The 23,847-nt window shown below is 40.2% G+C and overlaps 1 protein-coding gene across 6 annotated transcripts in view; it reads left to right on the forward strand.

Moving 5' to 3' along the window:
• Positions 1 to 23,847, forward strand: part of CTNND2 (catenin delta 2) — a 947,950-nt gene that overhangs the window by 811,699 nt on the left and 112,404 nt on the right. For all 6 annotated transcript variants that reach the window (XM_036896685.2, XM_036896686.2, XM_036896687.2 and 3 more), the window contains one exon: positions 14,226 to 14,399. In XM_036896685.2, the coding sequence (XP_036752580.2) occupies positions 14,226 to 14,399 (174 nt within the window). The remainder of the gene's footprint in view (positions 1 to 14,225; positions 14,400 to 23,847) is intronic.

Consider the following 23,847-nt stretch of genomic DNA (forward strand, 5'->3'; position numbering starts at 1 on the left):
ATGCATTCTTCATTGTGGTTTCTGAATTTAACCGGAATGTGGCAGTGCTGGCATTTTTGTAGGTCCTGGTTCTCTGGCGTTTGTGGCCCCTGAGGGCTCCTCCAGGTCCACCTACTTCCAGATCTGTACATTCCAGCTTAAACACACCTATAACTTAAAAGATAAGTGCTCCTTGCCTCTTTGATGGTGACCTTCCACTCTGAGAAGTACAACCCCAGCTCTGTTTTTCCTTCTGTCACGGTTCAGGGCCTGGATCTCTGTCCTCTCTCTGAATCAGAGGAGACTTTGAAGAGGACTGAGCCATGGTTCTTTTTTTTTTCACTGAAATAGAGTTGATATACAATGTGATATTGGCTTCAGGTGTGCAACAGTGATCAGACAATTACGCACATTAGCAATGCTCAGCACAGTAAGTGTAGTCACCAGCTGTCACCATACAAAGATGTTACAATATTATTAGCTATATTCCCCATGCTGTATTCCCATCCCTGTGACTTATTTATTTTATAATGGAAGTTTGTCTCTCTTTATCCCCTTCATCTGTTTCATGCATCTCTTCCCCCCTCCCCGCTATGGCAACCACCAGTTCTGTTCCCTGTGTTTATGAGTCTGTTCCTGTTTTGTTTGCTTATTCATTTGTTTTGTTTTTCAGATTCCACACTAAATGAAATCATATTTGTCTTTCTCTGACTTATTTCACTTAGAATAATAATGGGGAGCATTAAACAACTTCCCCATGTCTAAGGTACCTGCACAAACACAGGTGCATCCATGTTGTCACAAATGGCAGGACACCATTCTTTTTCATGGCTGAGCAATATTCCATTGTGTGTGTGTGTGTGTGTGTGTGTGTGTGTGTGTGTGTGTATAAAACATATGTTCTTTTTCCATACATCTGTTGATGCACACTTAGGTTGCTTCCATATCTTGGCTATTGTAAATAATGCTGCTAGGGGTGCATATGTCTTTTTTAATTAGTGATTTTGTTTTCTTCAGGTAAATTCCCAGAAGTAGAATTACTAGGCTGCCTAGTACTTCTAGTTTGTTTTTTGAGAAACCTCCATACTGCTTTTCATAATGGCTATGGCAATTTTCATTCCTACCAAAGTGTATGAGGGTTCTCTTTTATCCACATCATCCCCAACACTTTTTTTTTGATACTAGTCATCCTGACTTGTATGGGGTGATATCGCAGTATGATTTTGATTTGCAGTTCCCTGATAATTAGTGATGATGTTGAACATATTTTCATGTGTCTGTCAGCCATCTATATGTCTTCTTTGGAAAAATGTTCAAGTCCTCTACCCATTTTTATTATGTGTGTGTGTTCAATTGTGTGAGTTCTTTGTATATTTTGGATTTTAGCCCCTTATCAGGTATATCATTTACAGATGTATTCTCCTACACAGTATGTTTTCTTTTTGTTTTGTCGATGGCTTCCTTTGCTGTGCAGAAGTTTTTAAATTTGATGTAGTTCCACTTATTTATTTTTGCTTTTGTTTCCCTTGTCTGGGGAGATGCATCCAGAAACAAACTGCTAAAGCTGATGTCCAAGAGTTTACTGCCTCTGTTTTTCTAGAGGTTTTATGGTTTCAGGTCTTATATTTAGGTCTCTAATCATCTTGAGTTTACTTGTGTTTATGGTGTACAACAGGGCTCCAGTTTCATTCTTTTGCATGCAGCAGTCCAGTTTTCCCCACACCATTTATCGAAGAGACTGTCTTTCCCCCATTGTATATTCTTGTTTCCTTTGTCATTCATTAATTGACCATAAAAGTGAGGGTTTATTTCTGGGCTATTAAGTCAGCCTTCCCCAGGGGAGTGCAATCACATGTCAGCATTGAGCACCTACTTTGTGCAGGCATACTAAGTGATCTCAGATACTTCAGTTTTTACCAGACCATTAGGACTTCTAAGCATTTTCAGTATCAAATAAAATTAACATGGCCTAACAAAGGTATAGTGGGATCTTCTCATGGTTTCCTTCTGTAGTACTATACCTTGCGGCCAATCCCTTCACTGCTTTAACCTGGAAAGTGAATGAACATAAAAAAGGTTAAAAAAGAACAGCATATGGGCAGAAATATGGTACCTTCTAGTCTGCCCACTGAGCATAATTCCCCAGCTCTCACCGACAACCTAAGGACTCAGAACCTTTGAGGTGTGCCCAGGCAACTTTGGAAGGCAGATTTGTGGCATTGCATTAATGTAACATAGCCTTAGCTAAAATCTGGCTTTTAGCTGAGATTGAATTCACTCTGATTTCAAGGTTGTCTCTCCAGTTTGTTGTTTGGATTCTGAAGTGCATCCTTCTGATGGCCCGTGTCACTGGTGTCTCCCTTAATAAGATTCTGCCCAAGCCCCAAACTCTTTTCTCCTACTGTGCAAAGGTGTGATCACGTGGCTTGAAGTCTTTCAAGTGACAGCTGAGATTAGGGGCTGACTTAGTCCAGAGAAGTCAGGATCAGAAGAGAATATCCATGGCCTTCCATCCGAGATACAGGCCTTCTTGCAAGCTGCTAGCTGCCTCTGTGAAGCTTTATTGTGTGTAGTTTTCCCCTTTAGAACACTGTCCTTTGAGCCATATATTATGACACCAGTGAGCTCTTTTATAAGTTGAGGCAGGTGAAGAGATTAATAGAATTCTATAATTTTTGACAAAAGTCCAAGTGAGTATTTGTCATCTGAAGTGAAGGAGGAGAGGAGTACCAAGGCGCCATCACACCGGGTTTCTGGCGTGTCAGCCAGTCTCGGGACAGAACTGAGTCTAGATGGCGCCACCTGCTGGGGAAGAGGGGCATTTGAGGTAGCGTGGGGCCCCCGCAGGGAAGAAGGGCGTCCTCCTGAAGGCTTTGCACTTGGGGAGAGCATTGCAAGGAGTCTAAGGGAGTTAAAGGTGGGCTGCTTCAAGTGGGGGCTCAAGGCCCTAATCCATCACTGTTAACAGGTTACAGCAAGGTGAGGAATGCAATGCTCCCGGCCTCTCTAGGACAAAGCTCTCCCTCCTTGCTAACTCCAGAAAAACAGGTTACCCTCAGAGCCTGCAAACTGATTTAACTCGCCAAGGCTTACAGCTTTAAAAATGGTCAGATACCATCCATCCCCTGGAATCTCCACTGCTCATAAAGTAAGGTTTTAAAGAATATGTAGTGATTAGAGATGTATATATAAAATACAAAATGAAGTGGAGAAAGATAAAAACAGAGGTGTATATGCACATAGATATAAATAAAACTTGGCCAATTTTGAAAATACATGCCGCATGCAAATATGAAATACATGCGTGAACAAAAATTATGTGTTCTAAGAAAGTGTAGTAACATCAAAGACAGAAGATTGTGATTGATTGTTTTTATACTTACGTATTTACAAATTTTCTACAAGGGGCATTACATTTGTAACTTCTTCAAATACCATCTAGAAATAATATTTCACAAGGCACTACCCAAGTAAGTCAATGTTTGCTTGTAAAAATGAGTACATTTTATTCTCTTAAATTTAAGATGCTTCAGAGAAAGGCTCACAGAGCTAACTGAAGGGAAAGGCTATCTCATCTACAAGAGACACTTCCCTGGACAGAAGAGCCAGAGATTTTATCAGGAAGCAAATGTGTGAAAATCATAATCAGTTTAGTTATTGATGCTAGAGTTTGCTATATTCCAGAAATTTATGTTGACACTAACCTTTGGCATTGGTATTCTGTACCTTAGGAAAATGTTATCTGTAGGTCAGATTTAGTTATAATAAAAATCTTTTTTTTTTAGATTCCTACTAGGAATAATTCAAGAAAATATTTGATACCAAGATATGCTTCATTCATGCTCTTATTTCAAGAAATGGTTGCTGTCAAAATATTCAAGAACCATCAAGCCATGAGCCCCTGTATTCTGGTCCAAAGGGCTTTGCAAGTTTTTAAATTTCTGACTCTGTGTTCAGTGCCTATTGCTGAATTACAGGAAATTGCTAGCTTCTCTAGCTTTTTTCAGGCAGAACCACCTCCCCTCCACTGCAAGCAGCGTGCATGTCATGTGCCAAGCGGCCCCTCTCACCTGGCAGTGTCTCCACTGCCTTCTAACAGGGCTTTGTGCCCACAACCTGGCACAGCAGGGCAGGGGTGGCAAGCTAAAACCCAAATCCAGGGAAATTGAAATAGATAAAATTAGCTTATTTACTTTCCCACCTTTTGTATAAATAAGCATTTCTTTTTTCAGTTTGAGATATGGCCAAGGTCCCTGCAATTATGTGCTGGGATAGGAGGTGCTCAAAGGTGGTTTGGCAGTTACAGGATACTCCTTGTTCCTGGAGAGCAGACCTCAGCCTTTAAGACCCACTCAATGTGGACTTAACAGAGTACAGAGAAACCCTCTGGGATAAGTAAATAAATGAATAAATAAGCAAGGTTCCCTAGAACTCAAAACCTCTCTTTTCTGCTCAGATATCACTTGTGAGTTTTTAAATTCTCATGGACAGATATATATGTATCCACATGGGGAAGGACATAAGCCTATCAGAATTCATAGATGATTCTGCTCTCACATTTTGACATGGTAGAATTTCTTCCCTGATAATCTTTGTTTCACAGTTCAGTGAGTAATAGTCAAATAAAGAATAAGTAGTATTGTACTTGTCCACCTCTTTCTTCTGTTGTAGATGCCAAATGCACAGATGAGCAAGAGGTTTCACTTATATCAGTGAGATTTTATGCACAAAAAGCAATACTAACAGGCTTCGGCATAAAATCTTTAAAGCCCCCTTATTTTCCATGATAACAGACACATCTTGGCAGAACCTCCGAGGCCTTCCGCCTGCCCATCTCCTGGCCCATCCTGACATCCCACGGGCCCTCCTTCAGGCTTGTGCCCATACTGTCCTTCTGTCCGCATTCCTCACCTCTTCTTCCACCACTTCGAGAATCATCTTTTAAGACCAAAGAAACACCAGCTACACCCTTTCAAGATTTTTCCCCAAGTAAAAAGTGAACAACATGCTGATTTGCTTCCCCATGGTTTTATCTAAACTCCTCCTCCAGTGCAATCACATTGTGAGCTATGGACAACCAAGATGATACCCACAGAGAGTGAATTTTCCAACGGGAGGGCTGTGTGAGTCTCCTTTCTGTCTCTGACTTCCAGCCCAGCACCGAGCATGAGCTATGCTGAATGACAGTCTATCTGGGGTTCACAGTGGCCTCTCACTCTTGCTTGGGCTTGGCGGGGGGAAGGGAGGGTTTCCAGAAATGCTCATGGCTGTGACCTGCCCAGCCTCATCCGCTTCCTTCTTGCTGATGCTTTGCTTCCAGGGGCCATGGTGAGCCAAGAGTGTTCTGTAGACCTTCTCTTTCCATTTATAGTTTGCACTGTTCAACTTCTTGTGGCTATGCTGCATTTTATTACATTCTGAGTGAACATCCTGAATCTGCAGGATTCCCCAAACTAATGACATTCTATATCACAATAATCATTTGAGAATTCACAATTCATGTCAACAAGTTTGCATGTGTATCTCAAAGTGCCCCTGGAGAGGCAGAACTTTTGATCATGCCAGACTAAAAAATGCTTTATTCTGAGTCTGTTAACACATGACATACATGGATGGCATTAGATGTCACAAAATCCCATCACCAGAAAGACCTCCTTGGGTTTTTAGGACTTTGGGCTGGGTATCACTTTTTCAAGAGCTTCACACATTGCCCACTGCACCATATGGATGCCACTGGCTGAGAAAAAAAGACTCTGAGACTAAATAGTAATCAGTATCCCAAAGCACAATTTGAATAATATTGCTAGTTTGAATCACTGCATTGAAGATTTGAATTTTAAATAAGTTTCTCCTTATTTCTGACAAAATAGCTGTTAATTATAAACATAAATATACATGTAAATATATGTATATACACATGTGCACACATGATATGTAAATACATGACTAAAATAGCAATAAGCTACAAAAAGAAAATAACACACACACGCACACCATCCCTCTCCTAGAGAGAACCACCAGTGCAATTTATACCCAGGCATGTATTCTTCCAGATCTTTTTCTTGCTCCACATTTATGAACAGCTTTGTTTAACCCTTCAAACTACAATTATACTACATTAGTTAGAGTATGCTTGAGGGCCCACCTCAGACAGCCAAGTTCATAGGGTCTTAGAGGAGAAAAGTGTTTTCCCACTAATGTGAAGGCATGAGGGGTGGCTGATGCTCTGCAGTCTTCAGAGGTTCCTTAGGTCTCTCATGCTCTCCTCTTTAGGATACTCCCTCCTTCTCATGGTCCACAGTGGCTCCTCACACACACAGTGCAGGAGCAGAAATGGGGCCAAGAAGACGGGAAGGGTCCCCCAAAAGTCACACACATCACTGTTGCTCATGCCTTGTTGCTTTGCATTGGGTCACATTAGCACCCGAGCTGCAAGGGAGGAGGGAAGTGTAGATTTCGCAGGGCATCCAAGACCCCAGGACATTCTCTTACCTAAGAGGAAAACGGTTGCAGAGGCACACTTAGGGGTGCAGTAGGGGCTCTCCATCCCTGGGAGATGGATATTTTATCACTGATCTTGTTGAGAACTGTCAGCACATAGTAATAAAAAAAAACAACAGACTTCTGTTCATTTCACTGTTTGCAAATTCTCTGCAAACAGTGTAGCACCTGATTACCAGCACTCAGGTGATTGTACCCAGTGCCCACCTTGGCACACCAAGGAAAAGGGGACAGGTGTGGACCATGCCCACTCTGCCTCACTCTGTGTGCTGTTTTACACAACTAATCACTCAACTCAGCATGACCTGTTCCTTGACAGCAAGCCATTGCTGACATCAGAATGTGGGAGAGCTACCGAGAACACCACTGTAGGTGTGCACCATGATGTGTGAACCGATCCCCGATTATTGGAAAACGAGGTCGCTTCCAAGTTTCAAGTCATGGAAACTGTAATAGCCTGTGTAGTTAAATCTCACCTATATCCTTAACTGCTTCTCAAGAATAAATTCTTAAAAGTGAAATACATAGACCAGGTGAACGTTTTGAAGGCTTTGGATACACAAGCCAAAATTTATCTTCATCACTCTAGATGCCAGCAAAGGTTTAAGCACATTCTGATTTGATTTAGTTCCATCTGATGGATCTGCCCTTCATGAAATCCTTGACGCTTTCAAGTTCTCATTTTCCAGGATCACAGGTTGTTCTTCTTTTTTCCTAACAGTTTTCACTTCTTATTAGTAACCAGACTTTTTCTTTTGCTGCTTAATACCATTTCCTGTCTGACCATCTGCTTATTTAAGCTGCCGCCCATTCCTCACAGCTGGTTCCAGGAGAGCCTGCTTTTGCCTCACCACGTGCCAGGGGCCCAGTGATTCAAGACATGATGTTTCATGTCCTCAAAGCAACAGATCTCAGGAGCCCGCAAAGATCATGGCTGCACATTTTTACACAGTGACTCCTTTTCCCACCATGAATGAATGAGTAAGATTCTTCTACGTCTTCCACACCTCTTATACAAACCGTATCCCATCACCTAAAAATGTTCTACTTTCACTGAGTTTGCAGACAAAACTCCATGTTAGGTGCCTCACTTAGTTTCCTTATTTACATTTTGCCGTTCAGGACTCCATACTATCAGTAAATCCTCTGGGTCTTACAGTACTAGATCAGGGTTCCTCAACCTTGCCACTATTGACATTTTGAGCTGTATAATTTTCAGTTGGGGGGGCTGTCCTGTGCATTGTGAGATGCATAAAACATTCCTAGCCTCTGCCCAGTATAGCACCACCTCCCCCAGCTGTGACAACCAAAATATCTCCAGACATTCCCCAGTGTCCCCTTGCATGGCAACATTTCCCCAGCTGAGAACATTGTAGTAGACTGTCTTTGGGGGATGGGTCACCAAAGATATAAACAAACAAGACTGCAGGATCCCTGACAGAGGCCTGCATGTCAGGGACAGAATTCCTTCAAATGGCAGGTAATGGGGAGATTCATGGCCCAAGTTTCCCCAGATGTGGTCAAAAAGTTAGGAGCAAAGAGGATTCTAGATGAGCATCAGTAGTGTTCCAGTTGGTTCTGTCACAGTGACTTGGAGAAAGGGAGGGGAGAGCCCCGTGCTGTGGACCAGCCTTGATAACACCCCTCTGTGGGGCACAGTGCAGCAGTGCCAGTCTCTGGCAGCACCGCCAGCCTCTCTCTGCCCTTGCCCTAAGGGGTACGTGCCTACATGACCCCTTGACTCCACAGCCATGGAGGTGAGTCAGCAAGGCTGTCCTGGAATCTCTTTATTCTGAGACCTTGTTCAGAAATACCATCCCTGCCTCCTCTTTAATACTAAATAATAGCATTTCTAATCTCTCTAATGCAAAACCCTTCATATCTTCTGCAGGGAGAGCCTGGAGACAGTGTGTGCCCCATAAATACAGCTCCCTGGCCATCTCCTCTGTCCCCACTCTGCACAGGCTCAGTCCCCCATAGCACTGTCATCTGAACAGCTCCCAGGGAATTTAGACACCCAAACCACCCTTTCCTCAAAATCTGCAAGAGTCAACACAAGAATCATTTCTCTTCTGACTTTTTATCATTGCTTGGAGTTTTTAAGTAGCCATCATTTCTGTTCCCTGTCCCTCTCTACTCCCCCATCTCCCAAAACACTGGAAGTGAGAATGAAACACTGTAAAGCCAGAATCAGAAACTCTGCCGACCAAACCAAGTCAAGCAAAAATGGCAGACGGTGGACGAACCTGTGTTAAGTTTTTCTTCTTAAAGTACTTGGTACGGGCTGCAGCCTAATGACACAAAACCATGCCTGAGCAGACATTCCCTGATGGTTTACCATCTTAGAGCAATTCTCTCTTTCTCCTTTCTGCATTGTGTGACTTGAGCAGGAAGGAAAAGGTAGGCTTTTAACATCAGCGTGTTTCCCTGCTGCTGCAAATTCACCCCCTTTATATTGCAATTTCTCTGGCCTGCCCATTGTCTATTTCACTGAACTGCCTAAAAATGAAGATGACTGTGACGGCCCCTCCTGGGCAGAGGAATCTAGGTAAGAGCAGTGAGTCCTCCTGGACAAGAGGCTTTCCTGTTTGTGTTCCAAAGATGCTGCTCAGCAGGAATACCTTTTTCTTGCTGCCTTTCTTTACATAGACTTAAATGGCCGAGGCCCACACGAAGGAGCAGCGGGGCATTTCAGCACTGGCAAATAAGTAAATCCTTCCCCCGGATTCGGTGGGTGCTTCTCAATCACATCTCCTGGCTGGTCCACAGCCCAGGGCCTTGTTGATGGAGACGGACAGTTGCAAGCTCCTTCAGAGGGTAGAGATGAAGCTCTCCAGTTAATTCTTCTCATTCAGTAGGGGCTTTTATGAGCATCATTTTTAGCATGGTCTTGGGAGCCGCCATCTCTTCAAGAAGCCCATGTTTACAAAATCTCTTTGTAAAGTGTGCAGGCATCTTTCCATTCTGGTTTTTTAACTTTCTGATGTTTATCCGTAAGTCACATATCTTTCTTCAGATAGGAAGCAAATGGCTTCCACTATTCCATCTTCAAACCAACCAAGACAGAAATCTTAAATAGAATTTAAACCCCACAAGGAAGCAAAAGTATTAAAATGAAGCCCAAAGAATTTTTTTCTTTTCTTTTCTTTTCCTTACACCCACACCTTGAACATATTCCTTCACCTGTGTAATTTTCTTCCTAAGCACACATTTCTTACAATGGCTGGTAAGTGTCTCCACCCCTGACTATGACCATATCAAAAAGCATAGTGTCCAGATTCCAGAAGCTTATTGGCTTCCAACATGGGAGCTTTCTACTCTTTTCTTTCCAGAAAGGTTTGAACATAGACTTTCTGGAAGAGAGAATACATATTTTCAATTCTATACAATTTTAGAAAGTGAACAATAGAAACTATTCACTGATTGGTTTTACTGATGAAGCCAGTAAAGATAAGTGCTGCTAATACAATAGTAGCGTGGTGCTGTTTGGGATGACAAAATCAGTCTATTGGTTTGCTCTGTGATCTCCTGTCAAAATAATCTGCCAGACTGTCCTTGCTTTGCCACCAGCCTGCCCCAAGAGAGCACCATGCCAAAAGGTCATAGTGTAGCCACAGGATCCTGCCCATACCATGTCTAGTGTTTACTGGAATTCGTCTTAACTGGCTGGGGCTGCTGAACAAACCACCATACCTGAGGGCCTTAAACAACAGACCTTTACTTCTCACAGTTCTGGAGGCTGGAAGTCCAAGGTCAAGGGCCAGCAGCTTGTGTCTGCTGAGGGATTCCTCCTGAGTCACAGATGGTCACCTTCCAGCTGTGTCCTTACATGGTAGAAAGAGAAAACTGAGAACCCTTAACCTCTTGGTAAGGACCTAATCCCATCACTGGGGCTCCCCCATCATGGCCTCTTGTGCACCTAATCACCCCCCAGACACCCCACCTGGAAATACCATCTCCTCAGGGGTTATAGGGCTTTAACCTGTGAGTCTGAAGGGGACACAAAATTCATTCCAAAGTATCATCCATTAAAAAAAATCCAAAAGACTCTGGTATAATCCAGTCAATCCTTAGCTTCATGAGTTCTAAATATATGTGTGAAATTCTAAATTCCTGTAAACAAGACAATGAGTAAAAGGAATTTTAATGCTGGAACTATAACTCTCTGGGGTGTTTTCTGGCATTTTTTCTGAAAACATATTTTTCTGGTATTTAAGGACACATGAATGACTTGCATGAAGTGTAATGTGAACATTTAAATAACACCTTTATAAATTGAGAACTACTAGAAGTTTTGCACGTTTTGTTAAAATATAACAAAGGAAAATAAGAATGTGCACAAAGTTGAGGAATAAGTATTTAACTCAAGCATGAGGAGTGAAACTGAGCAAGAAGGGAGATTTTCACTGAAAATTTTCCCCAAGCTGAAATAAAACTCTCTTAAACCACACATGCCTCTCTCCTTTTCCTTGTCCTTGATCTGATCTCTGCTTGATTTTTAAACTTCCACCTGATAGATGAAGATACATAAACACATACACACACTTATATGTTTGTGTGTGTGTCACAACTTAGCAAGAATGCACACGACACAATCGAAAATACTCTGCCAGCACTGCCCCTGCTGGTTTCTTAGGAATGCTCTGTCTCTTAGATTGCATCCTGTCTTTATTACAAAGAGACCTCTCTCTCCTGACTTGATGACATTTCCTCTTTCTATATTTTTTTCATATTTCAAGCTTTTAGAGAACTTTGGATAATATGCCCTCAAGACAAAGTTCCAAACAAACACAGTTTGCATAAGGCTTATAAATTTGACCCTGTGTTCTTAGGACTAAATAGCTACATGCTCTGTTTTGACTTGAAGATTTAGGCACTGCTTGCCTTCAGCCCAGGAGCCAGTTGTGTAGCAATTTTAGAACAGATGTGTATTGTATGTAGATTTACAAGTGACATATTTCCACTCCAGTGAAAGAGTTGCACATCCCATGATTTCTCATGGATCTTTACCCTAGAAGAAAATTTGGAATGTGCACAACTCTTAACACTTCCATCCCATCCTGCTGTCACCAGTGCATTATAGCCAGCCCTGTGGATGCTAATTCCCAAGGCAACATAATGATGTCAAGTAGATTAACACAACTCTTAAAGATGACTTCTGGTCTCTTTATAGGTGATAAAAATCTATTTTCCATGGACAATCAATAACTCTTTCCCTATTAACTCAATAAAAGTTTGAATAAAGTATCCAGATAAAGGCCAGATACACTGACTGACTTTGAAATAATTCTTTTTTCTTCAGTGTGGACATCCCAGTGTGCCATCAACATTCTGAAATAGCAGAGGATCCCCTTTGAACTTCATTTCTAGTTGCCATCAAAGATTAGCCATATTCACATCAGTTTTCCTTTTATTTCCTTCAGATTCTCTGTAGCCATTAAGAAAGGAATGCAATAAAAGGTATTTAAGAGCTACATAGAGCACATGTCAGAGCCGAAGAAAATTGTCCACTGACTTAGCCATTTATCCTGTTTTACTACACGGAAGTTAAAAAGTAGAACAAGGTGAACCCCAAAAAATGATAACACAGCTGCTTTTTATAGTTTGGCCATCATATTCATAATGGGTATGCAAACACTACTCCTGTATGCCTCCTGCTGTTACATTAGCTCTTACATGAGAGAGAAATTTTATCCATGTTGAGTTCTAAATTTCATAGTCTGGTTTTTCTGAATATTATTAAATCTTTGTATGAAAATGATAGCTTAAAAGTTTAAGGAGATGACCAATACAAAATGAAAAAAAAATACAAATGAAATGATTTTCCATTTCCTGTTGCTCTAGCAGATGGATTAAATACTGCAAGCCAGCTTCCTTTGAGAAGTCAGTATTACCCCTGCTTCATCACCTAAGCCAACAAACCTACAGAATGACTGGTCTCTTCCTTCTGCTCTCTTTCTATGCAAGGGAGTTGGCTCACTCCCTCAAATGATGAACCAGGAGCAATATGACAAGGCTTGTTCACTTTCAATTTTGTTTTTTGTTTTTTTCTAAGTGACAGGCTGTGCATGGGTGCAAAGTCTTCTTTGAACATGGTTAGAGGTGGCTTTGGTTAAAAAAAAAAAAAAAAACAAGATTCCCTCATTGACAGTCTTTGTTGTAGTTGAAATTGAGTGATGCTGTCAGTGAGCATGACCTTTGATGGGATGTCCAGCATCTGTGTGGGGGATGTTATTCATCTCTGAGTTTTAGCCTTGACTTAAGCTAATAAGCCGTTATCACAATTGAGAAAAAGGAGGTGTGAGTTTTTGCTTTTTCTCTTGGAAAATAAATTATGACATTCTTGAAGTTACTTGTAACAGGTAAATAACTACATTATTTTTATCGATACTCCATTTTTATGTTACAGGGATATGAAGTAAGCCTCTATTTTTTTTCCAGCAAAAGTTTTAGAACTAAGGAACTTGTGTAAGTTCTATATTTTGAAATACAGGTGTGATTTTGTATTTGTACACATATGTACACACATAAATAAAAGCATGTATATAAAATATCTGCAGGAACGTTTAGTATATGTCACTTATACTGTATTTATCTTAGATAGCCATTAATAAACATAAGAAATGAAATACTTAATACATCCTCCCTAAAATTATAAAGGATTATTTCATTTTACTGTGATTGTTTTCAAAAGTGAAAATGGGAATATTTTCCCTAAACATAGGGAAACTTCATTTCTAACCTCACTATACTCATGGCTTTATTTTTCACAAAAGACAAAGGTGATGTGTGTTCAAAGACCAGATTCATTATCATAATTTTTAATATTTTTTAAATTATAAGAGTAATAGAACATACTTTGAAATGTAGAGAAAAGAAAGGTAAACATTTTACTAATAAGTTTTTATGATCAGTACATGTTTTTTATGAAGCATTTTACTTGGTATAAAGTGTAAGCTCCACATTGCTTTGCCTCCTGCTTTGTTCATTTAACTTTTATTGTAATCGTTTGTCCAAGTTGCTGCATGGTTTTTGTAACTATCATCTTCAGTGGTCTATTGATACTCCTTTGTGCAGTAAGCCATAATATTTAAACCATTTGTAACTACTTTTTAATTACACATTCTCCTGTTAATTCGTTAGATTCAATTCAGAGCTAACAACTATCAGAATTGCTCTAAGACCTAGATTTGCCTAAAGCTATGTCCGTGTACCTAATAATAGCAATTTTCTCCCTTTTGCTCAATCTGCCATTTGTTTGATGCCCATAGGGGCAGTGATAAAACTCAAAATCAAACAAATATGCATTTTATAAATTATATGGGAATTTATCACAGTTAACAGTTATGCATCAGAAGTGAGGGCATTTGACTGTTACTATGATGTTATGTTGATAGTATGTTTAACTGTGAAATAAGCTCCCTTGATCTGTAGCCTTCTTCTACCCTGTCCACTCCAAATTAATCCATTTCTTCTCCTTCCTTCCTATAGCAATGTGCTAGAATGGTTCTCAGGGAGCCCATCCATTCCGCTGCCATTTACATTCACTCATGGATATTCCCTGGAGCCCTCAGTGGGGACTTTCCTATTGGGATGGCTAATGCATTACCCCACACGCAGTAGCTATTTACCAAATGTTACAACATCCTGCTTTTGTTTTCTTCTGTAATGTTTGCAGAAGACAGTATTGGGATTGTTAAATATTGGGATGTTCAAGATGTTTACTCTCATTTTTCTTCCACCAGTGGGATGGAGTAGGACCTCTTCCAGACTGTGCAGAACCACCAAAAGGGATCCAGATGCTGTGGCACCCTTCAATAGTCAAACCCTACCTCACGCTGCTCTCTGAGTGCTCAAATGCAGACACGCTGGAAGGGGCGGCAGGCGCCCTGCAGAACTTGGCTGCAGGGAGCTGGAAGGTATGACTAGTTCATTACAATAAAAAAAGAAATCTGCAATTATGAGCATATCCTTAGAAAGTAATAGAAACCCAGTTTTGAGAATGCAATTCTAATGCAGCTTTTGAGGCCATTAAAGACCAGTTACATTGAGATGTTGACTTAGAAAAGTGTATCCCATTTAAAAATTCTTCCTAAGGGCTCAGGATCCTTAAAGATCACTACAAACCACAGGCTTTTTTCCGTTTTATTTGTGTAGCTGAGCTACTTCATTTTCAGTGGCGACTGACACGCTGATGCTTTTCAAAGCACTCTAGTTGACTGTTAAGGGAGCTTATACCCAAACACCTTGTGTAAAAATCCATGTGAACCTCTATCATGTTGTAGCTGGTCTTGTCCCCATAGGAAAAGAACGGCATGCATTTTTAAATTACAGGATTACAGAGAAGAGTGTTGCTAGTTGTCTATAGCAAAAATATTAAAGTAAAGTAAGTGTATGATAGGAATGGAGATTAGGGGAGCCTTTTCTCTGAGTCCAAACTGTTCCTGATTAGTTCCCACAGAAAGCTTCTGTGACCCTCATTGTGGGTACAAAGGGATTCACCATAGCAAAGAATTCTTGAGTCTTGCCACTGATGGTTTCATGAGCTGACTTGTCTTATTGCATAAAAAGTACACCTTAGAAGAATAAGGGCAAATGGGGAAAAGACCAAGAGGAAGTTTGGACCTCTGCCATTTTCCATTCATTTAATATCAAAACCTGGGGTTTGGGTATGCATAAATCACTCTTTTCTTGAACATTAATTTTCTTCAAAACAGTGTTAATGTAGACACCAGCTACAGGTAATTCTCAGGAGCTCAGTGCCATAGGCCCACCATACTGACCTCAGCACTGTCATCTAACTACACCCTCCCTTCTTATCACACCTGCCAGTGTCGGCCTTTCTGTCATCTCTCTCTCCCTCTGTCATCCTTTTTCCTATTGCTACAGTTCCAGCTGCAGCCCCACTTTCTGTCTCAGGTATGACATCTCAGCTCTTGGGCCCCATCCCTGACAATACTTCCCAGGAACTGGCTACTGTTCTGGGATCAGGCCCACCCCTTCTTTTGGGGAATCTTCAGAATAATCATTGTCCCTTTCCTCCCTTGCCCCCAGGCATCCCTAATGTAGTACTGCAAGAATTCAGGTTGGGCGAGGCTTGAAGTGAAGTTGTGTCTTACTTTCAACCAGAGAAAAGCTCCAAAAGTAGAATCACACCAGACAGAATTCCAGAAGCTTTGCATGCCAGGGAAATGGGCAACAATGGAAATCCTTGGCTAACCCTTAGGTCTTATCTCTCACTAAATTTAGGAGGCTCTGACTCAAATACTATTTAAACCTGGCCCTGTCTTTCCTGAGGTTTGGGACCCTGAGCAAAATACAGCAGCTAATAATGTCAGACATGTCATCTTCAAAGGGAGAAGACTGCAGCTCTTCACATCACATCATGACACTGGATGCAAAGAGGGGCAGGATGTCGTAGGCCAAGGGTTGTCATAATGTTTGGCCAAGAGTTCTTCGTTTCTGTGAGTCCCCACTGCCCCCCTGCCCGGGAGGACTGACTCGGTGGGCATGGGAAGCTGGGCTCTGAGCTGTAGGCACAAGTCTAACCTGAGGCACACAGCCACCTGGGGGGTGGCAAAGCAAGTGTGCCATCTTAAAATATGTTTTACTGAATTATGACTTTTCTTGAGAAATACTTAGGTTCTTATCATAACAATTTAAAGGTGGGGAAATGCCTGAGCTCTAGAAAATTTTGAAGGTAAGACAACAACTTTTGCTCTATAAGTTAAACTCTATATTCTGTATATTCCAAAAGTGAATTAGAAACATGGGAGACATATTAGTGACCCAAATGACTCTTCTGGAGTTTAAAGTACAATGTTTGAAAAGAAAAATACCTCGAAATGGGATTCACAGCCTATCAGACATTGCAGAAGAAAAGATTCTAGTGTATTGGAAAACCATGCAGAATGAAACAGAGAAAAAAGAAAAAAGTACAGTGTAACAGTGAGCTTCAAGCAGCCCAAGGTGTGTGTAATTGGGATCCCCAAATGAGAGGAGAAAGGAGAAGGGAACAGACAAAAGTTTGCAAGGAAATAATGGTTAAAACTTTAGCCATTTAAAAGTTTTAAAGAAAGTTTTTAACCATTATTGCCTCAAAAACTTTGCAAATTTAAGGAGACACCATAAACTCATAGATCCAAGCAGATCAAGGAACCTAAGCACAAGAAATATGAAGAAATTACACTAAGGTGCATTACAATCAAATTGCTCAAAATCATTAGTAAACAGAAAATCTTAAAAGTAGACAGAGGAAAGAAGAAATGTTCTGTATGGAAGAACCACACCACATCTAAACACCAAATTTAAGGATCAGTATCACCAGTTATTCATTTATTCACATGAGTCCTTACTAACTAAGCTACTAAGAATGTCCTCTAGAAAGGGAACTAATCTGTAAGCTTTCTAAAGGCAGAAGCCAAGCCTCATTTATTTCTTTTCATTCCACTACTCAGCCCCGTGCTTGGCCGAGAGAAAATGCTCAGGCTCAAGAACTGAACTGACGTAGCATCAACACCATGTATCTTTTGTGTGGACAACAGTCTTTTACAATTATAAATATCTATCAGCCACTAAGCAGTTAATAGCACGTACTATGATCACACCATCTTCAGATGCTCACATTTTATGAGTTTTTGTTTGGTTCTTTGATTCAGACAAGAGCATATTGTCAATATGCTACATAAGTGATAGAAGGGAGTTGTAAGTAGACCATTTTCTTTTCAGCTTCCAGACTTACCAGTGCTTGAAGGCTGCACATTTGGATAGCATTGCCCCACTCTACAGTTCCTGCAGGGTAGACATTTCTGCTTAAATTACCAAGCTGTGTGGCTCAGAGGTAGCCAGGTCTCCTGGGAGAGCGGCTGAGATATGTCTAGGTTTTGAGGTGTTTGGAGTAAGAAAATGATAAGATTAGAAATCTTATACTGTTCTGATATTCAAAATTTTTCTCCTGCTTTGTTTGGGTTTTATAATGAGAATTATGGAGGATGCATGATAGAAGCTTTCAGTATTATCTGGCAGTAGTATCTTACTGACTGTTTTCAGTACACAGACCTTTACACTAGTTCAGCAGTTATACCCTGTGTGAAATTTACCCCCACGTATCCAGATGATATTTATTTGATAAATTGTTCTATTACTAATAAAGACAAGGCTACTAAGAAGGAGGCCAAAGGATCTTGAGCAGATAAAATCAACATCATGGAATCTGTTCCATATTTTAGACAAAGTTTAACAACTCTGAGCATCAGATTTCCCAGTCTGCATCAGATTTCAAGCAATATGTAAAAATGCAACACATGGCTCTTATAAGCAGGCACACAGATTTGCTCTAAGAAGGGAAAGTAAATACACTGATGGCAAATTAAAAAGAAGAGTTAGAAAAAGTAGATACAAGGATGCAAGAAAGAAAAACTGTCAGAGGCTTTTCAATGGCTTGGCTATTACATGTATTCTAAAAACTGCTAGTCATAATGCTGACCTCTGTCATTAGGAAAATGTGAAATTATTACTAGTAATTTCAGAAGGCAGAAAGCATTTTAGAAAGATTTCCTTTCCAATGGCTGAAGCAGAATTTTGAATCTCAGTATGTCAGCCTTACTTAGAAGCAGCACTGACCCTCCTAATAACTCCAGACACGTGGCATAGTTCTCAGGCAGGACAAGGGGATGCTAAAGAATATTTGTGTGTAATTATAAATATATGTATTTACATAAGAGCTTTCTTATCAAAATACAAATACACAAGTAAGCATAAAATTAAAATCACATCATCACCATCTATTGTCTAATTTATTACTTTACCATATTAAATGATAAGGGAATGTGTAGGAAGGGAAAATAGACAACCTTAGGGATGATTTGAGAAGATTATCATTAATCCAAACACTGACAAACTGTCACAATCTTATTTAAAAGATTGAGAACTTGTACAAAAACCAAATAGAGAAATCCTTACTTTAAAAAAATATGACTTAAGAAAAAAATCTTGAGTAATTAAAAGATTGATTCAAGATACACAACAATATCAAGTTTCATGCACAGACAGGGTTACCACATAAAATCTAGATTCTAAGAATGTGTGTTTAGAGCAACGGTTGAAATTTAGTGGCACTTTTTAGTGTCCTTAACTTTTTATGACCCAAACAAAAGCAGAAATGCGAAAGCAGAAGACCAGAATTTTGCCTGGAGACAGTCTTTCATAGACCACATTATCTGAAACAATAACTTCTCTTTAGAGGAAGTTCATGCACACTGTTTTTTGGTAACAAATTAGCTAGCACACTGAATCTTCACAATGACCCTCAACACTTTTTAACCCTTTAAAGACTCATTACTTGATTCATGAGCATCAGAAAAACAGAAGAGTATTATTGCAGAAGCAAAATATTTTTCACAGCCAACATGATTTCCATGACCTTTTTCTCATTTACGGTACAATGATTTTGTTGGTCACAGAATATTATAACAATTGACCTTAAAAGGTTGGAGATTTCCAGTGTGAATGAATGCTCTTTCAACTTCCGTTTATGGGTTATTTCTATTGTAATTGAACTTTGTGAAAACCCAAGGTTTAAACTATAGACATATATCAGCACTCGCTTTAAACCAAACATTCTAGATATCTTTGTATAGTCAGTTTTCCCCACAAAATATGACTATTCATGATATCCTCTTTGAGAATAGTCACACTAGGGTGGGGAGGGGGTGGAAAGAGTCTATCATATGTCCATTTACTTTTAAAATAAGGTAGAATAAAGAGACACTTGGATATTAATTAATATTTAACATGGTAACATGAGTACAACATAGACATAGTGAAAAAGGAAATAGGATCTCTGTCAACATAGCAAATGAATAAAAAATAAGAGAACTGGGAAATTTGAGACTTGCCCATAAAGACAAGACAACAGCCTGGAGAAGGCACTGAATTTAGTGTAGCTTAGCAGTTAGTGTATCATGTAAAAGTGAACCAGGCCAAGTTAGTGGAGTTCAGTAAATATAAGTAAAAATCATGGTTTGACATCTGAGAGACAGTTGTCTTTGTCCTAGTTAATGGTGTGATGTGAAGCATAAAGTTTAAATACAAGCAAGCAGAGTTTTGAATTATTATGATGAAAATGGAGCCCAAAGCATGATCCTTAATGGGTTAGAAATTGGGCCAGAATAAATAAGAGTTTGTCTGAGGAGTCTGCCCAGTCTGCAGTCACCCAGAGATGGTGCACTCAGTTGGGCATGGTGACCAGCCTGAGGCAGGGCCAGGACGAGCCCCACCTAAGGAGAAAGAGATGGAGAGGGTCAGGCTCATAACCCCAGTCATTGGCCCTCATCACTCATGACTTAGTGATTTCTTCTCCACAAGACCCCGGTAAGTATACTAGTAGCAAGGGCTGTAGTACAGTGAATGCCATATGCATCCAGATTGACTATAGAATAAATGTGACTTTTTAGTTTGGCATTACAGTTACCACTGTCATTAAGTGATCTGATTTCCAAAGCCCTAAGTTACAGAACTGAATTCCGGAGTCGTAGAGACAGCTAACTAACCCTGAGTGACTTCTACCTCCAGCCAGGATGCCACGATGGAGTAACAAGGTCCAGATTTACTTTCCTTTAAGGAACAATAACAACAACAAAACCAGAGAAATATATGGAACAGTGGGTCTTTGGACACTAAGGATTGGTTAGGAAGGACAGTGATCTCTGAGAGACAGGAAAGAAACAAGGTGAGCCCCACGCTTGCCCCTGCTCACTGCCCTGAGAGAGCTTTCAGACCCCGACGCGAGGACTGGGAACCCCAGAGGAGCTGGGCAGACTCTCTGAGCTCGTCTGGCTGGAGCTGGGATTCTGGGGAGACCCAGGTGACTGGAGTTCACGGGACAGAGCACCTGAGTGGAGAAGGCCAGAGAGAGAACCCTAGAGATCAGAGGAGGACCCACTCGGATATCCAGCAGAGAACTCTCAGTGCATGCCTGTGAGGGAGACAGCCAGAGCTGACAAAACAACCTCCTGAAATCATTAGAGAGAAGGGAACTTGGCCGTCACATAGGGATGGGTATAGTGTACATTCCCAAGAGCCGGACGGGAAAACCTCCTAATTCATGGGCCACTGGGTGAGTACTCAGGAGGGTCTCACCTCAGTACTAAGGTATAATTAGCCCTGAATCAAATGTAATCTAGTCTCCCTGTCAAATCTTAAAGGTAAGACCCAAAAGGATCAATAGTGTCCAAGTAAATTAACCGCATTTTAGAATAAAGCTTAAAAATATACAGGAATAACAAAATATCCAGCAACCAACAAAGTAAAATTAAGAATGTCTGGCATCCATTTGAAAATAACCCTACAAGCATACAAACAGGAAAATGTGATTCATAATGAAAAGAAAAAGCAATCATTCAATACCAACTCAGAACTGATACAGATGTTGACAGTAGCAGGCAAGCAGTTATTGTAACTGTATTCCATGTATTTGGAAAGTTAATTAGAAACATGAAAAACATGTAAGTCCCAAGTAAAACTTCTAGAGTTGGAAATATGTCTGAAATGAAGATGAACAGCAAGTTAGACATTGCAGAAGAAAAGATTAATGAAGTGAAAGGCAGCAGTAGAGACTAGCCGAAATGAAACAGAGAGGAAAAAGAAAACAAAAAACTAAAAATCATCAATAAGCCTCAAGTGGCCTGATATATGTGTAATTAGAATCCCAAAGGAGACAAAAGAAGGAGAAAAAGAGAAAAGAAAAAAATATTTGAAGACCTAATGATTGAATGTTTTCCAAATTCAGTGAAGACCGTAAACTCACAGATCCAAGCATCCCAAGGAACCCCAAGCATAAGAAATGTAAGAAACTGTAGCAATATGTACATCATAATCAAATTGTTCAAAGTCTATAATAAAGAGAAAATTTTTAAAGCAGCCAGGGATTAAAAAGAAATCCATACAAAGATAAAGGTGACAACTAATTTCTCATCAGCAACAATGCCAGTGGGAAGACAGTGTGGCAACATCCTTAATGCCCTAAAAACAACACCTCAGTCTGCTGGCCCCAACTGTATTTAAAGTTTATTTTGGTTTGGTATCTAGCAGGCACAGTCCGTCCCTGAAGAAAACTCCTTGGACACCAATTATACTTAAGAGCAGTTGTAAAACTATCAGTAAAAGGAACCCCTTCTGAGCTTAGTTTAAGGCATAGGCTAACCAGGAAACTGGTGTGGTTAATTACCCGAGCAATTGGGTGAGAGGGGAATTCTAATGTAAATACTTCAGTTTAACTGTGCCAGCATGATTAGGGCTATGGGGCTCAGGACGTGCCACTCAGGATTCTGTTCTTCCAGTCCTGAGGACAAGCAAGTACTCATGGGCCCTGCAATCAAAGGTTCTAGCCCCACGGAAGTTGGGGATTCATTTGGTTTTAGGAGAGGCTGTCAAAGGAGCATGTGATTACTTTAAACCCTAACAGCACTTTTGTGGAAACAGTTAAAACTTGCTAGCACTATCAAACACAGCAATGGCTTTGACCCTTTTTATGTAGTTCCTTTCAGAAGAGAATGCTGTTCTTAAATAATAAGCATTTTATGCTAGAAATCAACCTGACATTTTCCTTAATCATGTAAACTTGTTTAATCTCCAACTGTGAGCCATGAATTGGAAGGTTGGTTGGCATGAGAAGAACATGAGTTTGTACCTTCCCTCAGGTACCTTCCAGTATGATAAACATGTAAACAAAAAGTCCAAGAGCCATGACAGTTGCTATGATAGGAGAATATATGTATATGTGAGTGTGTGTCTGTGTGTGTATATATATATGTGTGTGTATATATATATATATATACACACACACATATATATGCAATGGTGTACATATACACAAGGTACAAGGTGGTATCCAAGGCATCATTTTTAAAGGAAGAGGTACAGGATGAAGAAGCACACTTACAGCATCACTAGTTAAAACCTTAGAGCTAGGAGTCAATGACTAGAGTTCATTTTAATATACTAGTGTACCTCATTATTTAGAGGAATGCTAGTGGCTGTAATAGAGAGACCCCAGATGTGCAAGGGCTCAAACAAGATAGAAGATACTTTCTCTTATGTAATAGGTAAGGGCAGGTGTGTGAAGAGGGAAGCTCCCCTCCATGAATTAATCTCACCCACACTGACAGCTGTTCTGCCTTCTTCAACATATGACCTCCAAGGCTACGCATATGGTCATCATGCAGAAAAAGGACACAAATCCACAGCCAGAAATGCTCTCTCATGAAAGTCAAGATCACACTATAGTCCCTCTCACATAATCTGGGCTCAACTCCTAGCCTGCAGCAGACAAATGCTTCCATAATCTCTTACACCACCACAGATAAATAATTCACAGATTCAAAAACAATAAAATTCCTTATTCTAAAGGGACAAAGATTTGCTAATATATTCAATTCATATCACAAAATAAAACACTTAATTCTTAGTAAAAACTGATGGCACTCCAGTTCGTTACTACCTAGTGTTCAACACAAAGTGTGCTTTATACTTGCAAGACTGAAAGTCCTCATATTCATATGGTCCCTCCAGACTGTGCCCTAAAGATGAATTGCAGATCCCCATCCCCATTACCAAAAGGAAGAAATTGCTTAAAGTCCCCCAAATGGCATGTTTTCTGCCTCCAAAAGAAAAATATTAAGGTCTAAGCCCCTCCCACCTTGAGCACCATTGTTTGAAAAGAAAAAAAAAGGAGGGACATATTAAAGGAAAAGTTTTCTGATTTGTTGTCTAATAAGCAAGGGCAAAAAAAGAACTGAATTGCTTTTATTTTCTTATATTGAATAAAGAATCACTGAGTCTGCCACACCTGCACTTCTTATTCAACCATCCTCATTGTCTAGCAAAAAGGAGTGTTAGCAATTGCATTTTGAACCTGCGTCTCTTTCCATCTCCCCTTCTCAGTGGGATGTTTATGCAGCCCTGTCACCAGAGAACGTGCAGGAGCCTCCCAATAAGATCAGTGGCAGTCTTTATTTCAGACCGTAAGATGCTATGACCTAACAGGGTCATATATCACGGCCCAGAAGGGATTTCTAAATGCCAATTGCACACAGTGATGACATCTCTAATATTTGATAATATTCACAATAAAAAACTTTCTGTGCTCAGAAAGGTTCATTTTTTAAAAGTATGTTTTTCATTGGGAATTACTCATCCTGGATGTAGCCTGGGAGTTGGGGGCAGGTGTATGTGTTCCTGTTGGTGAGTGAACACTTCCTCAGTATCACTTTTACATGAGCTTGACCTTCTTAAAAGTATGTCTAAATGCTTTTGTCCCCAGGAAATTCTCTTTCTTTGGCATTAATATTTTCAGTATTGCATGAACAC

Source organism: Manis pentadactyla, chromosome 2 (genome assembly GCF_030020395.1).
Source record: "Manis pentadactyla isolate mManPen7 chromosome 2, mManPen7.hap1, whole genome shotgun sequence".
NCBI classification, from domain to species: Eukaryota; Metazoa; Chordata; class Mammalia; order Pholidota; family Manidae; genus Manis; species Manis pentadactyla.